Source organism: Malus domestica, chromosome 15 (assembly GCF_042453785.1).
Source record: "Malus domestica chromosome 15, GDT2T_hap1".
In the NCBI taxonomy this organism is placed as follows: domain Eukaryota; kingdom Viridiplantae; phylum Streptophyta; class Magnoliopsida; order Rosales; family Rosaceae; genus Malus; species Malus domestica.
In genome coordinates, this window is record NC_091675.1 from 37436717 (window position 1) to 37452719 (window position 16003).

General features: G+C 35.7%; 1 protein-coding gene across 1 annotated transcript; it reads left to right on the forward strand.

The window, feature by feature from the left end:
• The first annotated feature begins 14280 nt into the window (after positions 1-14280).
• On the forward strand, positions 14281-15239 carry LOC139191898 (secreted RxLR effector protein 161-like). Its single transcript, XM_070812929.1, has 2 exons — positions 14281-14683; positions 15166-15239. The coding sequence occupies exons 1-2, from the start codon at positions 14281-14283 to the stop codon at positions 15237-15239; spliced, it is 477 nt and encodes a 158-aa protein (XP_070669030.1).
• The last annotated feature ends 764 nt before the right edge of the window (positions 15240-16003 follow it).

The window sequence follows — 16003 nt, forward strand, 5'->3', positions numbered from 1 at the left end:
AAGAACAAAAGAGAAAAAGAAAAATATCTCTCTAACACTCAAAGGGCCAGCCACCATAGGGGGATTTAGCTAATCATCTTTTCACCCCTTTGGTTATTCCTTCATCCTTCTCACTACACTAGTGGGTGAGGATCTTTAGAGGTTTTCAATTTTGGAAACTTAAAGAGAACCTAGGAGCACTCATACTAAACAAAGTGGAGGAGGCAAGGAAGGAGGCTAGGCTCAAGGAGTTCAAGGAGCAAAGGGCTTGGAGGTGGTCCATCCTTGGTCTAAGATCTACATCAAGAGGTATAAAACTACTCCTAAACTTTGTTCTTATATAAATTTGTTGTTGATGCATCTTACATAAACCTATGCATCTTGAAGGGGATTTACATGACTAAAGCTTTGATAATATATGTTGAAATGCTTCCGTTGCTTTCGTATATAAAATTTGAATTGTATATGCATGCTAGTCACTAGAAATCCCACATGAATCTCATAGTTTTCCCTTCAAGTGGTATCAGAGCCAAAGGTTTATGTATGATGTGTCCTTTTGGATTTTATGCATATGGGTTTTAATTTTATGTATGACATATTATTGCTTCATTCAAAGTATGTTTATCTTTTGTTTTTCAATTGTTGAAAAATGTAAATCAATAGTTGAGAAAGATATGTATGCAAAAAGTGTTTTGGATGCATGAATGAAGAATGAGTTTAGAACAAATTTTGGGGTTTTGAGTCATAGGGAGGGCACGGCAAAAAGGGGTTTTTTTGGCTAAGTGTTTGTGTTTTTATTTTGAATCACACACACACACTTTAAAGCTAGAAAGTAGAAATCTTGTCACTTTTGTTTTTGGGTTTGAAAAATCACCAAGAATATACAAATCTTGAAAATGTGTTCATGGTTTTGTTCTTGGTGTTCATGGTTTGGTTTTTGGTGAAAATGGTTTTATTTGTATTTCATGCATTGTTTTGTGGTTTTGGATGATGTACATACCATCCATAGCCATCTCAAAATTTATTCAAACCTAGACTTGTCTAGTTAAATTTCCATCACCCTTTTCACTAAAGTCCTTAAAGCAAAACCAAGTGACAAGCAAAATTTAATTATTTTTTTTACTTTATGTTGGTTCAATGCAAGATGGGTGAGACTTCCCATCTCACCTTAATGTGGCCGGTCACCCTAGTGGATTACCCACTTGTGGGGCTATTTTGTAATTTTTGAAAAGTTGATATTTACTTTCAAGTATTTACGGTTTGACCCCTAACTTTTCATATTTGCATAATAGGCCCCATCTATCTAAAAAGTTAAAATATTTGATTTTAATTTTGTTAGTTGATTAAACTCATAATATTATTATGCCCATATGCACTAAATCTAATTGTTTATGTTGCATTCCCATTGATTATTTAATGTGATTAAGTAGTAAGAAAAATGGGTGACTATGGACTTATGCCTTAAACGATAATTGAGCTATGAGATAAGGCGCTAAACTCAAATTGTTTGAACCTTGGGAATGTGTTTTAATTACTGTTTCAATTGGATCTTGTCACGTTGGACATTAATCTATCTCTCCCTCTTAGTATGTGTAATTTGTAGGAATTTGTACAAATCGGTTTGTAATTCTTATTACTTCTTAATCTCTTTTAGTTAGTTGATTCCCTCTAGTGCTAGACTAGAGTTTCTTTAACTATTGGTAAGGAGACATAACTAAAAGAGGGTTTTGACATGAGATTAAAGATTAAATGGGTCCAACGCCCTAATTAGCAATGAATGATCGTCTTTCATTTCTAATGGCTCAATGAAAATGTTTTAATTGGATTGAAAAGCACGTAATTAAATTGACACAACCTCCCCGAGTTCTTATTCAACAATGTTGGCTCGTTGTTGCAATAACCTAATAAGTCCATGGTCATCCAAGAGCCTAAGATAACTATAAAGTCCAAATTCAAAGGAATGCAAAAACCGTAGTAGTAGTAGTTACTTCCAATATTTGAAAAATTCGTTTTTGATATTGATTTGTTTTTCTTAAAACAAATAGTGGGAGTATCATACGCTACTAAACTATAATGAATACAATTAGTAGTTATATATATCTCCAATATTTTGAAAAATGTTTTAATATTGATTTGTTTTTTGAAAACGAATAGTGGGGATATCATATGCTACTAATTTCATTAACTTTGGACTAGTAGTTATAATAGGACACCATTTATTTGAATGTGATTAAATAAATAAAATTGATGAGACCTTAAAATCCCTCAACCAACATACAATATTAAGTTGAAAGCGTAAGAGTGCTTTGAACACTTTTTCGTGGCCTTCCACCGTGGTAGGCTCCAATCGTTTATGACTTGTACACCGCCTTCACCCTATCATGGGGGAGTGCAAAGTGCATGCTTATACTCAGGAGGAGTTTATTTAAAACATTTGATGTGGTTAAGATAGGCAACGAGTGTGGCCAACATCGTATCATCGTGAGGTCATACTTGAACCCCTATCTAAACCGGCATGGTGGGACAAAACTTAACTAAGAGAAATGGTGCCAACATCATATCATTGTGAGGCATTGTTCTCTAGAGGCCAAAAAGATGGGTAATCACAAGAGGTTGTTGTGAATGGGTAGTAATACCCTCTCATTATTATTTTTGCTAGCCAACATCGTATCATCGTGAGGTGGGCTTGGTAATAGTGAGCCTCCCATAACCCGCTAGGAGCTTTCATTGAAATCTCCTGGATTCCATCTTGAGGGATGGAATTTGCCAAAAATGGTGGGTGGTGTCACTCGGTTTAAAGACCCAAATCGTTTGACTTAATCAACAATCAAACTAATTATTTTATTGTTTATGTATTTAGATATGGTTGGAAGCACACTCGCGAAAATACTCGACACATATTGCCTAGAGGGGCACAATTTCCTATCATGGTATTGTAATGTCAAGATTCTCCTAATATTGGAGAAGATTGTTTACGTGCTAGACAAGGCCCCACCTCACATACCTCTCGGCCCTGAGGCCACTGAGGATGAACGTGCTAAGTATGACAAGCACGTTGAGGATGACACACAAGCCAAGTGCTATCTGTTGGCTTCCATGAATGAGGAGCTACAGAGACAGCACGAGGGCATGGACAATGCATCTTCCATAATACTCCATCTTACCGAGTTATATGGTGAAGGGACGTGCAACCGTCGCTTTAGCATTGTTAGTGAACTTGTAAAGACCAAGATGGTCAAAGGGGCTCCAGTGCATCAACATGTAATGAAGATGATAGGACTCATTGAACAATTGGAGAACCTAGGGACTCCACTTGACGGGGAATTGGCCCAGGACTTCATTTTGGCTTCTCTTTCTAATTCATTCTCGCAGTTCGTTATGAATTACAATATGAATAAGATGGATAGTACTCTCTCTGAGTTACTAAACATGTTAGTAACTGCCGAGAAGACTATGAAGAAAGAGAACGTTGTAGGGACTGCTGCAGTAGCCTACAACAAGCCATCCTTTTCCAAGCCTAAGCCACAAGGCAAAGGCAAAGGGAAGGAGAAGAAGTCACCCACTCCTAAGCCGCAAGGAGGAGTGAGGAAAAAGAAGGCAAAGGAGCCCAAGGGGACTTGCCACCACTGTGGAAAGGAGGGGCATTGGAAGAGGAATTACAGGTTATACCTTGCAACTTTTAAGGACAAGCCACAAGGTATGGTTTATGTTCTTATCTTCAATTCTAATCGTTAGATCTTCTAAATATTTATATTTGATATAAAAGGCTAATCACTTGTATATTTGTATATAGGTGGAGGAGCCAAGTAGAAGAGGAACAAGCAAGGAAAAATGTGGAGAAGGGTTCGGCCACTATGTTTTTTTTTTTTTTGCTTACTACTTAGGAAGTTTATTAGGCATTTAAAGATAGTCTTTAAACTTTCTTATTTTGTTAAGAACTTATAATGTGGCTTCATATGATGGAAGACCACTATTGGTGCCTACATGAAGGTATATAATTAGTCTCTAAATGTATAGAGCTAATTCTTTTTGTATTAAACATTATGAATGTTTGAATTATCATATCAATGTAATGTGATGAATGCCTTCTAATATATTATTTCCTTAAAGTAGTGTTATGAATTGAATATTGTCTTGTTGTATCCTAGTTGAGATACAAGATTTATATCACTTATTGTAATGTGATAACCAAACTTTAGACTTATCAATTATGGATAGATCTCACATGTAGGACATAAAAGGATACAATGAATCTTTAGATTTGGTTCCAATTGTCTACCTATGAGTTCTATATGAATTGACAAAGGTCTAGAGATTCCTTTCTTAATGAAAAGGAAGATCACATTATAATGATATAAGTAATAAGAAAAACGTTTCTTATATGATTATCACTTAAACCACAATAATCAAGATCACTCTTGATTCAATTAGTAGTTTTGAACAACTAATTGGGCATTCTTTAAATTGTTTTAAAATGTCAATTGTGTTAGTGATTAAACCAAAAAAGAAGTGTCTAAATCTATAAAATGTTTAAAGACTTTATTCACTTAATAACGAGACATTAACTTAGTGAAGATTGAAACAGACGAGCTTGAAAGGTTTTAAGGCTACTACACAATGTCCTCTACCCGTATACTCCACGTTTATACATTTTGAATGTATGAAGTGATTTCTCATTAAAGTCATGAGAAATAGTGGGAGGTGTGAAAATGGATATAAACTTAAATATGATTGGTTTATAGTTGTCTAAAGAATAATAGTACTTGACTATTATTAAGAGTTTGTAATTTTAATTGTTAATGGACTCAAGCTCTTCAAACGTTAAAATTCTATGTTGTGTAACATTCTAAAGAATAGTCTTTGAATGTTGGTTTCGTCAACCTAACATAAAATGGTTATATGTTGGGAGTTGTCCATCATTCTCTTTTATGAGAACAAGCTAATAACAAAGCCCATGGACAAATTTGATGAAACAAAAGGGAATTGTTTCAAAATGAGTCACAACATATAGTTTAACAACAAGACAATCCAAATTCGACATCTTATGTAACAATAACGCCCTATGTAGTTTTGATAAAGAATTATATCAACCACCTAGAAGGAATGGTTGAGTTTCTATATCCTTAGTAGGAGCCATGCTTCCACTAAAGACTTGGATAATTCTTATATGACTACATTAAAGGTCTTAGTATGACTAAAACTTGTAGTATGGTGTATGACACCATATAATTTAAATGAATGGACTTGATAAAGCAAGTCACACATTTCAAATGGAATTACTTTAGAAGCAATTCTTTTGTGTATGTTCGTTTAAAATAACTTGTGTTAGCTAGCGTTGTTGATAGTCTCAAAATTGTTGAGACATCATCAAATAAGCTAATGGATCTCAATGATTGTCAATAGATCCAAGACAAGTTAGTGGGAGCAATATGCATTCAAATCAAGAAAATGTAAGTGTTAAATTTTTGAATGAATGCTAAGTTACAACAAGGCCAGTGGGAGTGATGTCATAATTTGAGCAACAAGATATGAATGAAGTCTATTTGATAGACTTGATAAAACATAGATGTTACTCGAAAAATGACAAAACGTGACACGGTCAATTTTAAAGTATAGACTTGAAATTGGACTTATTGATATAGCAAGGCTATCTCAAGGATGTTATTTGGGGAAATTAAATCTCAAATGTTGAAGATTTAAGAAAGCATTTTCCTATATGATAGCAAATCACTTTCGTAACCCTTACAATGAATGTGTCACAAAATCACAAAAGGGACACATGTATGGACTTGTGAGTAGATATCCAAAAGTGAAGAACCACAGGGGTTGTCACTTTAAGATATTACTATATCCCAAGATCAGAACCAAAGCAACTAATAGAGTATTATTGCCTTTAAGAAAGGAACATCAGAGTGGGACTCTGGAAGCGTGCGTTCACTTAGGTTATAAACCAAAGTGAAAATAAGCCATTTTAACAAATGGAACTTCATAATGGATGAAGTACTAATCATATGAATGTATTGTAAGTATTGTACTACAATGGTCTCAAGGTTGGAGCAAAGTTTGTATAAAGTATACAAACGAAATATATGACGATATATTGTTTTAGAAACTGCTTCAAAAGGTGTTTTGAATGGAAGGGGTTCTTTTAGAACCAATGATTGAATCCAAACCATAGGTCGTTAGTAGGACACTACGATGTAATGGGGCTATAGCTCAAGCCATGGAATCAAGGTCTCATCAAAGTATTCGAACACAAGAAAGAGACATCATCAAATGTTTTGGAAACATTTGATAAGTGAATCCCTTTTAAATAAAAAGGATTAATACATAACCAAGTTAACCTACGAGCATAAGCTCTCTCAACTAGCATGTATAAGATACACTAGTGATTGACTTTAGTGCAAGTGGGAGATTGTTGGAAATATGCCCTGAAAGTCAATCTTTGGAAGAAACCTTTCGGGACAATAAATGGATGTATAGATGACTCTTATACATCAAATGGCAAAGATACTATTTAGGACTATATCTATAAATGATATATGTCCTAAATGGTGAATCCATGGACAATGGATCGATTGAAGAAGTAATCTAATGAAGTTAGACTACAGAGACCTTCTTCACATAACCATCATGTCCAAAAGGTTCCTGGTCATAGGATTGTCGGAGGGATACTGACAATGCATAGAGCGGTACATACTATGTCTGCTTCAATTAGAAGGATGGAAAGTCTCATCCCATTCGTGTAGTGACACTAAGACAAGTATGTAGGTGCTCATTAAAGGAATGAGTTCACTGAACACAATCGAACGAGAGTACTTGCATGGAGGTCTACTCACATGTCAAGCAAGTAACTCTAATAGTTGGAATAATGTAAGTAGTCCTTTGACCTAAGGCATCATCGTTGTCTTGTGGTTAAGTACTTGATCTTTGATTATGTCAAAGTCACTCCATCCGCGGGTGTCCACGGCATAGTCGGGGTTAAGCCACTTAGTCATGAAGGCAAGTGAATGCGCAACAAGGAATCTCTAATCCTCGTTAAGAGAGGATGAATACTCTAAGATATGATTCTGGAATCTTCGGCCGAAGTATCGAGCGTAATAAAGGAAAGCGTTCCTATACGACTCAATTGAATCATATAAGAAGGAATAATCACATTAGGGGTTTGACATAATATATCCATACCCTAGTGATGTGATTGAGAGTATTGTTTTAGAGAAGGATCGAATTGCATTGTAATTCCAACTGAATAGGTTCTCCTAACAACTTCTACATTAGCTTGGGTAGCCATGATATATGGTTAGATGTCACTCATGGCTTGTGAGTTCTTCTAGATGATTAAATGTAGTCGTCAAAGAAGAAGGTGAATTTAAAGTAAGTTTTAATTCACTAAGTGATTGGATTAAATATAATCAATTGGATTGGTGCCAATCACCTCACTACCTTGCTAATTAGAACCTAAAACGATTGTTCACCAATACACTATTGTAGTGAGTAATTAATGCATGATGGAAATAATTAATTGGATTAATTAAGTGTTGTGATTAATTAGAAAGTCTAAAGAAATCATAAAAGCGATATAAGATCGTTTTGGGCTTAAAGAAACGTTCGGGTTTAATTGGGCCCATTGGGCCTAAACCCATTGGGCTTTTATTCAAGCATTGGATGACTTGAAATAAATAAAAGCCCAAAGCCCAAACAACACAAAGGGGGCCGGCCAAAGGAGGGAGAGAAAGGTCAAATGTTGACTTGTTTCTTTTTGGCTATAAAAGGAACTTTATAGCAAATGTTTCATTAGGGTTTTTTGAAGTGTTAAAAGAACAAAAGAGAAAAAGAAAAATATCTCTCTAACACTCAAAGGGCCGGCCACCATAGGGGGATTTGGCTAATCATCTTTTCACCCCTTTGGTTATTCCTTCATCATTCTCACTACACTAGTGGGTGAGGATCTTTAGAGGTTTTCAATTTTGGAAACTTGAAGAGAACCTAGGAGCACTCATACTAAACAAAGTGGAGGAGGCACGGAAGGAGGCTAGGCTCAAGGAGTTCAAGGAGCAAAGGCCTTGGAGGTGGTCCATCATTGGTCTAAGATCTACATCAAGAGGTATAAAACTACACCTAAACTTTGTTCTTATATAAATTTGTTTTTTATGCATCTTACATAAACCTATGCATCTTGAAGGGGATTTACATGACTAAAGCTTTGATAATATATGTTGAAATGCTTCCGTTGCTTTCGTATATAAAATTTGAATTGTATATGCATGCTAGTCACTAGAAATCCCACATGAATCTCATAGTTTTCCCTTCATCGATCTCTTAAGGTTCTTCTATTCCTTGTTCTTCTTGCATTTGTAGAGATTTTATTGTGTATTATTTAATAATTTATAATAAAATATATAGCAATTTTTCCATAACTTTTTCCAACAACTTAAGACAAGATTGAATTTTGTATGTTCTTTCTTGCGTCATTGGCATTATAGTACTGATTGGTATTTACATTTTATATATGAAGCATGATTCATGATTATGATAGTAATTTCGATGCATGCTCTTAAATTAATTACTTGACAAACCAATTTTAGATATAGCAATTAAACCTTAATTTTTCAAACAATATCTTCCGGTTTTGTTAAATTGTTATATTTTATTAGCCAAGTATAATTAAATAATCTTGTGGGTTACGGTGTTAAGAAACTAAAGTCTGTTTGTTTCTTTAATTACAATATATTTATCTGGTATGATCTTTCTCTTAAGGGAAAATGGATGATGCTAGTAATTCTAGTAAATTGGGCAGCATGTGAATTGCGAGTGTTGTGATCGTGGTGATCCCAACTTCCACCAATCATGGTGAGAAGCCTGAGAAGTTCAATGGGACAGACTTCAAGAGGTGGCAACAGAAAATGTTATTTTACCTCACCACTCTGAACTTGGCAAAGTTTCTGACTGAAGATGCGCTTGTGTCTAGAACTACCGCAGAAGAAGTGGCTGCAGTAGATGCATAGAACCATTCTGATTTTCTTTGCAAGAATTACATCCTCAATGCATTAGATAATGCACTACACAATGTGTATAGTCCAATTAAAAATGCAAAAGCCTTATGGAACTCTCTTGACAAGAAATATAAAACTGAAGATGCTGGCATGAAGAAATTCGTGGTCGGTCGATTTCTTGACTACAAGATGACAGATTCCAAGAAGGTTATCAATCAAGTCCAAGAGCTACAACTTATTCTTCATGAAATACATCTGGAAGGGATGTCGCTAAGTGTGACCTTTCAAGTGGCTGCAGTAATTGAAAATTTACCTCCTGCTTGGAAAGATTTCAAAAATTATATCAAGCATAAGCGCAAAGAGATGGGACTTGAGGATTTAATCGTAAGATTAAGGATTAAGGAGGATAATCGTTGCTTTGAAAAGAAGTCTAACAGTCAACTTATGCAAGCCAAGGAACACATTGTGGAGGGTGGGTCAAAGAATAACAAAAAGAGGAAGCATTCTGGTGAAAGTTCAAGCCAAGGGAATTCTAAGAAGTTCAAAGGCAAGTGCTTTGTTTGCAACAAGATAGGACACCGTGCTAGCGAATGTCGAAACCGCAAAGGACAAGACAATTCGAAAAGGAAGAATAATGAGGTACACATAACCGAGGAAGAAAGGTTGTCCTAAGAAATATCTAACATAAATCTTGCGGCCGTGGTATCTGAAGTCAACATGGTGGGAAACACTAAGGAATGGTGGGTTGACACTCGGGCTACTGGCCACATTTGCTCTGATAGAAAAATGTTTACCACCTACCAAGAAGTTAATCATGGAGAGCAACTGTTCATAGGGAATTCTTCTACATCCAAGGTTCAAGGCCTAGGAAAGATAATTCTAAAGATGACTTCTAGAAAGGAACTTACTCTTAACGATGTGCTTTATGTGCTTGATATCATAAAGAACTTAGTCTCCGGACCATTGTTGAGAAAAAATGGTTTCCGTTTGGTTTTTGAGTCTGCTAAGTTTGTATTAACAAAGAGTGGAATGTATGTTGGGAAAGGATATCTCAGTGATGGTCTTTTCAAATTGAATGTAATGACTGTTGTACCCAAAATTATCAATAAAGTTAATTCTTTTGCTTATATTGTGGAATCGCCAAATATATGGCATGGGAGGTTAGGGCATGTGAATTATGATACTATACGTAGGCTAATTAACATGAACCTATTACCTAAGTTTCATATTGATATAAGTCATAAATGTGAAACTTGTGTGGAAGCAAAGTCAACTAAAGCACCATTTCACTCCGTTGAAAGGAGTACTGAACCTCTAGAATTAATTCATGATGATATATGTGATCTAAAGTTTGTGCAAATTAGAGGAGGCAAGAAATATTTTATTACTTTCATAGATGATTGCACAAGGTACTGCTATGTGTATTTGCTAGGAAGCAAAGATGAAGCCTTAGAAGCGTTCACAAATTATAAGAACGAAGTTGAGAATCAACTTAGCAAAAAGATAAAGGTTATAAGAAGCGATAGGGGAGGTGAATATGTTGCACCATTTTCTGAATTTTGTATTCAGCATGAGATTATGCACCAAACTACTGCTCTTTATTCACCTTAACAAAATGGAGTTGCTAAACGCAAAAATCGTACATTGAAAGAAATGATGAATACTATGTTGATAAGTTTTGGGGCAGCTAAGAATTTGTGGGGAGAAGCATTGCTTTCTGCAAACCACATTCTCAACAAATTACTTCACAAGAAGTTAGATAAAACACCTTATGAATTATGGAAAGGCAGAAAGCCTTCTTATAAATTTCTCAAAGTTTGGGGGTGTTTAGCTAAGGCAATGGTCCCTGATCCTAAGAAGATTAAAATAGGACCTAAAACCATTGATTGTGTTTTCATTGGTTATGCCATAAATAGTGGTGCATATCGATTTCTGATAGGAGCATATTTATGTGCCTTAGTTAGCTAGTTCTTATGCATTTTCGTTATGTTTTCTTAGTTAAAGTAGTCTCTTAAGCTATTTTCATGTGTTTTCAGGTTTTAAGGGCATATTATACAAAACAATGCAAATTGGAGCTTTTTGGAGCAAAAGTGAGCTTGGATTGAATAGCACATGCTTGGAACAAAAGGGTTGGACGAAATTGAAGATTTGAAGATTTGAGGATTCCTAGTCCAAGAAGGAGTCCTAGTCCAAGAAGGAGTCCTAATTGAAGAAGGATTCCTAATCAACGAGGGATTCCTAGTTGAAGATGGATTCCTAGAAGAATGAAGATTCCTACTCAAACAAGGTTTCCTACTTGAAGTAGGAAAGTTAAGCCTAAAAGTTGCTATTTTGGGTTGAACTTTCCTAAACCTAAATGGCCTTAAGTTTCAGCAACATTAGAAGGTTCCTAAGCGTTGGAAGACACAAAGAAAGGTTTTAGAGCATTTCCTTATCCTTGTCGTGGGTTAGGTTCTATTTCCTTTTGGTTTTAGGTTTCTAGAAGCCCTATCCTTTTTCCCCTAATCCTTGCCGCACCTATCCCTTTCTAGAACCCTTTTCCTTGCCTTGCAAGGCTTTCTAGAAGCCTTATCTTACCCTATCCAAACTTGCCGCACCTTGTGGACTTTTTCCCTTGTGGATTCTGATTTCTAAGCCTTTTTCCTTGTGGATTTGGGTTATCCAAGTCCATATCTGATTACCCTAGGGTTTTAAGTGCCTATATATACTCATATTTCAACCCTTGGCCGAATTACCACCTCCCATATACATCATTCATGCCAGAAACATAAATCCTCTCTTTGCCGCAGCCTTCCACCACCATACTCCATAATTCCTGCCAAAAACCACCCCTTGCCGCACCACCCATCCATCCTAAACACCACCATACATCCCCCATCCATTCCACACCATTCATAACCCCAAATACCTGTCCAAAATCTCTGTGTCGCAGCAAGGATGAAGGAGGAATCGTGGATGCACCTGCTGTCCAAGTTGGAGTGTCTAGGTGTTCTCTTTCCTTGGATTTCAATGTTTAAATTTATTTATCTTTGCTTTGTGCGTATGAGGAACTAAACCCCCCTTGGCTAGGGGGGATTCGAAACCATGTTTATGCTTGCTATATGATTTGATTACTTCTAATTGCATTTCACAAGTTGTGAATTCAATTTACTTATCTATATGAATTAAAACTGATTTGTGTGTGTTGGTTGAGAGTGCACGCTTAATTTTCATGCATAAGTTTGATGCTAGGATATAAGGGAATTTCACCTAATCGTTATGAACTTATATTCAAAAGTAGTAAAGGTTGTTGATCACAATCGTGTTAAGTAAATTCTTGGCATAAGTTTCATGCAATTCATAGTAACAAGTGCCTCGCCAATGCTTATGATTTTCATAGAACTTAATGATCTCTGCTTGTATCTTTGTTATGCAATTCATGCAGGGAACTTGTGAGGAATGCTTTGGGTTGTCGTATGCAGTTCATCCAATTCGATAACTTTAGGAAAATTTGAGGGTTAATTAGTGCAATTCACGGTTAATCTGGGGCGTTGGGAATTCATGGTTTATTGAGAAGCAATTGGAAATCGTTTTGTATGCAAATGTGACATGTGTGGAGAAGAACTCCTTAGCTAGCTTTCCATCCATTCACTTTAACCAAATTCGTTTTTAAAATCTGTTTAAGTTACAAAGTTTCTGTTTTGTTTTTAATTTCGTCAAAACCAAATCCCCATTTATTTTGAAGTGTTAGATTAGTTAGAAATCAATTTAGTTTGTGTTTTTAAGTGTCTTGAGTCAAGTTATAGCCTATTTTCGTCCAAATTGTGTTTTGTGTTCAAAACTGCTCAGATTGTGTTTTTAAGGCAGTTTGGAGTGTTTTTTGGCTGTTTTGAGTCTTTTGGTTTGTTTTAGTGTTTTAGAGTTTAGTTTTGCATTCTTTGAGTCCAGTTTAGTGTTTTAAACTTTGTTTTTACGTTTTGAGTCAGTTTTCAAGTGATTGAGCAATCCCTCCTAATCCCCGGCCTAGAACGATCCCTACTTACATACTTTGCTACAATTGATAAAAAGAGGGTTTAATTTGTGTGCTTATATATTTCGCATCAATTTCTTGTACATAAATCGGATAATCCCGAAGTACATGTTAATACAATATTTGAATCAAGGAATGCTACATTCTTTGAAAACGTATTTCCATGGAAAATTGCACAAGAACAAAGTTCTTTGAAAAGAATTTATGATGACTTTAATAGCAGTCATAAAGAAAGTAATGTAATTCTGTAGACCGAGAACATGTACAAGATATTGAACCAAGACGTAGTAAGAGGGCTAAGACATCAACGTCTTTTGGACCTGATTTTCTTACTTACTTATTAGAAAATGAGCCTCAAACGTATAAGGAAGTTATATCATCTCCATAAGCTCCATTTTGGAAAGAGACTATTAATGCTGAAATTGAATCCATCATGCAAAATCATACATGGGAATTGGTGGATCTTCCTCCTGGAAACAAACCTTTAGGTTATAAATGGATTTTCAAAAGGAAGATGAAAGCAGATGGATCTATTGACAAGTACAAGGCAAGACTTGTCACCAAAGGTTATAAGCAAAGAGAAGTCTTAGACTATTTTGATACATATTCGCCAGTCACGAGGATAACATCCATCCGTATGTTGCAGCAATTCATAATCTTGAGATTCATCAAATGGATGTCAATACTGCTTTTCTAAAAGGTGATTTGGACGAGGAAATTTATATGGAACAACCTGAAGGTTTCATAGTGCATGGCCAAAAGAGAAAGGTATGTAGACTTGTTAAATCACTTTATGGTTTAAAACAAGCACCTAAGCAATGGCACCATAAGTTTGACACTACAATGTTGTCAAATGGATTTAAAATAAATGAGTGTGACAAATGTGTTTACACTAAAAGCACACAAGAGGGATATGTCATTGTGTGTCTATATGTCGATGATATGCTAATTATTGGTAGCAATCATGAGATTATTAAATCTACCAAAAGAATGTTGGCTAATAAGTTTGATATGAAAGATATGGGAGTTGCAGATGTTATACTAGGAATCAAGATTTATAGAACGTCTGAATGACTAATTTTATCTCAATCACATTATATTGAGAAAATACGTACAAAATTTAATAATTATGTAAGTAGTCCTGCAAAAACACCATATGATGTCAATTTGCATTTATCAAAGAATATTGGTCAATGTATATCTCAAAGTGAATATGCACGAATAATTGGTAGTCTAATGTACATTACAAATTGTACACGTCCGGACATTGCATATTCAGTTAACAGATTGAGTAGATACATGAGTAATCCTGGAAAGGATCATTGGAAAGCAATTGCAAGGGTTCTTGGTTATTTGAAATTTACGCAGAACTATGGATTGCACTTCACAAGATATCCAGCAGTACTTGAAGGCTATTGTGATGCTAACTGGATATCTGATACACAATACTCGAAGTCCACGAGTGGATATGTGTTTACTCTGAGAGGTGGAGCCATCTCATGGAAATCCTCTAAACAAACGTGTATAGCTAGATCTACTATGGAATCTGAGTTCATTGCTTTAGACAAAGCAGGGGAAGAAGCTGAATGGCCTCGTAATTTCTTAGAGGATATTCCCAATTGGCTGAAGCCGGTTCCCGCCATATGTATACATTGTGATAGCCAATCAGCGATTGGAAGGGCACAAAATCATATGTACAACGGTAAGTCTCCACACATATGTCGTAGACATAATACCGTTAGGCAACTTCTCTCAAGTGGTATAATTACCATTGATTACATAAGGTCAAAAGAAAATATAGCGGATCCGTTTACTAAAGGTTTGACTAGAGAGCAAGTTTATAAATCATCGAGGGAAATGGGTTTAAAGCCTATGTCTTAATAATCGCCATAATGGCAACCCAACCAAACTGACTGGAGATCCCAAGATCTAGGTTCAAAGGGACAACTGAATTGTGGATGATTCAGTGGGAGCACTGCGGAGATAATCTCCTACCCATGTCCTATGATGAAATAGTGCTATCTGCAGCGTGTTTAGGATAAGCTTTGCTTTTAATGATTCCTATACTTGGAAAGAACAAGTGGGGTATTGTGCAGAATACTCTTAATGGGATATCACCTACATGAGTGTGAAAAGTGGCCGTTTCTATGAGAATTATAAGGCTGAATTCTCTAAAGCACTCAGGATTACCGGGAATTGTTCAGGGCCAAAATGAACACAACCGTAGAACCATATGTGTTCAGAGGAATACCGTGTGAATATTATTGTCTTGGTTTACATCAACGGCTGAGCAGTTCAAGACATCGCGTTCACTGATTAGCTAGTAAATCTGATAATATTTCACTAAGGAAGGTTCAAAGCCAAAAGCTACCTCTCCCTATACGGTATTTGTCCAATTAAACTCTCTCTAAGTGTTTGCATCTTCATTTGCATTAAATTTTGTTAATTTTCATTCAAGTGGGGATTGTTAGAAATTTAATATTTAAATATTAGTATTATTAATATTTAAATATTAAATATTCAAGTGAATGAAAAATTAAAGTGGTCATGGAAAGGTTTGACCAGCATATTTTAAGGGTTGTGTATGTTTGAAAGGGCTGCATGGCTGCAACTTTTTGTCATTTGGAAACTGATGCAATTTTGAATAAAGATTGCATCTCTTGACCTGGAAGCAGACGCAATCTCTGGAAACAAATGCAACTTTAAACAAAGGTTGCATCCTTTGTCTTTTGGAAAGCAGACACAATCTTTGAAAATGGGGCATGTCAATGCCTATAAATAGACCACCAAGTCAAGCATTTTAGAAATACTCTGCATTCATAAATCATATAGAAATTAGAGTAGTTTAGTGTTCAACAAAGAGAGAGTTTTAAACACTTTTGGTTCGCTATTCTTTATGGATTGGAGTGCTACTTTCGCAAAGAGAAAGATCGTTGTATCCTGGGAGACATTTGTCAACGCAAACCTTGAGGCACCACTGAGGGGCAAACTTGTCTTAAGGCTATAGAATTAAATTCTAGCC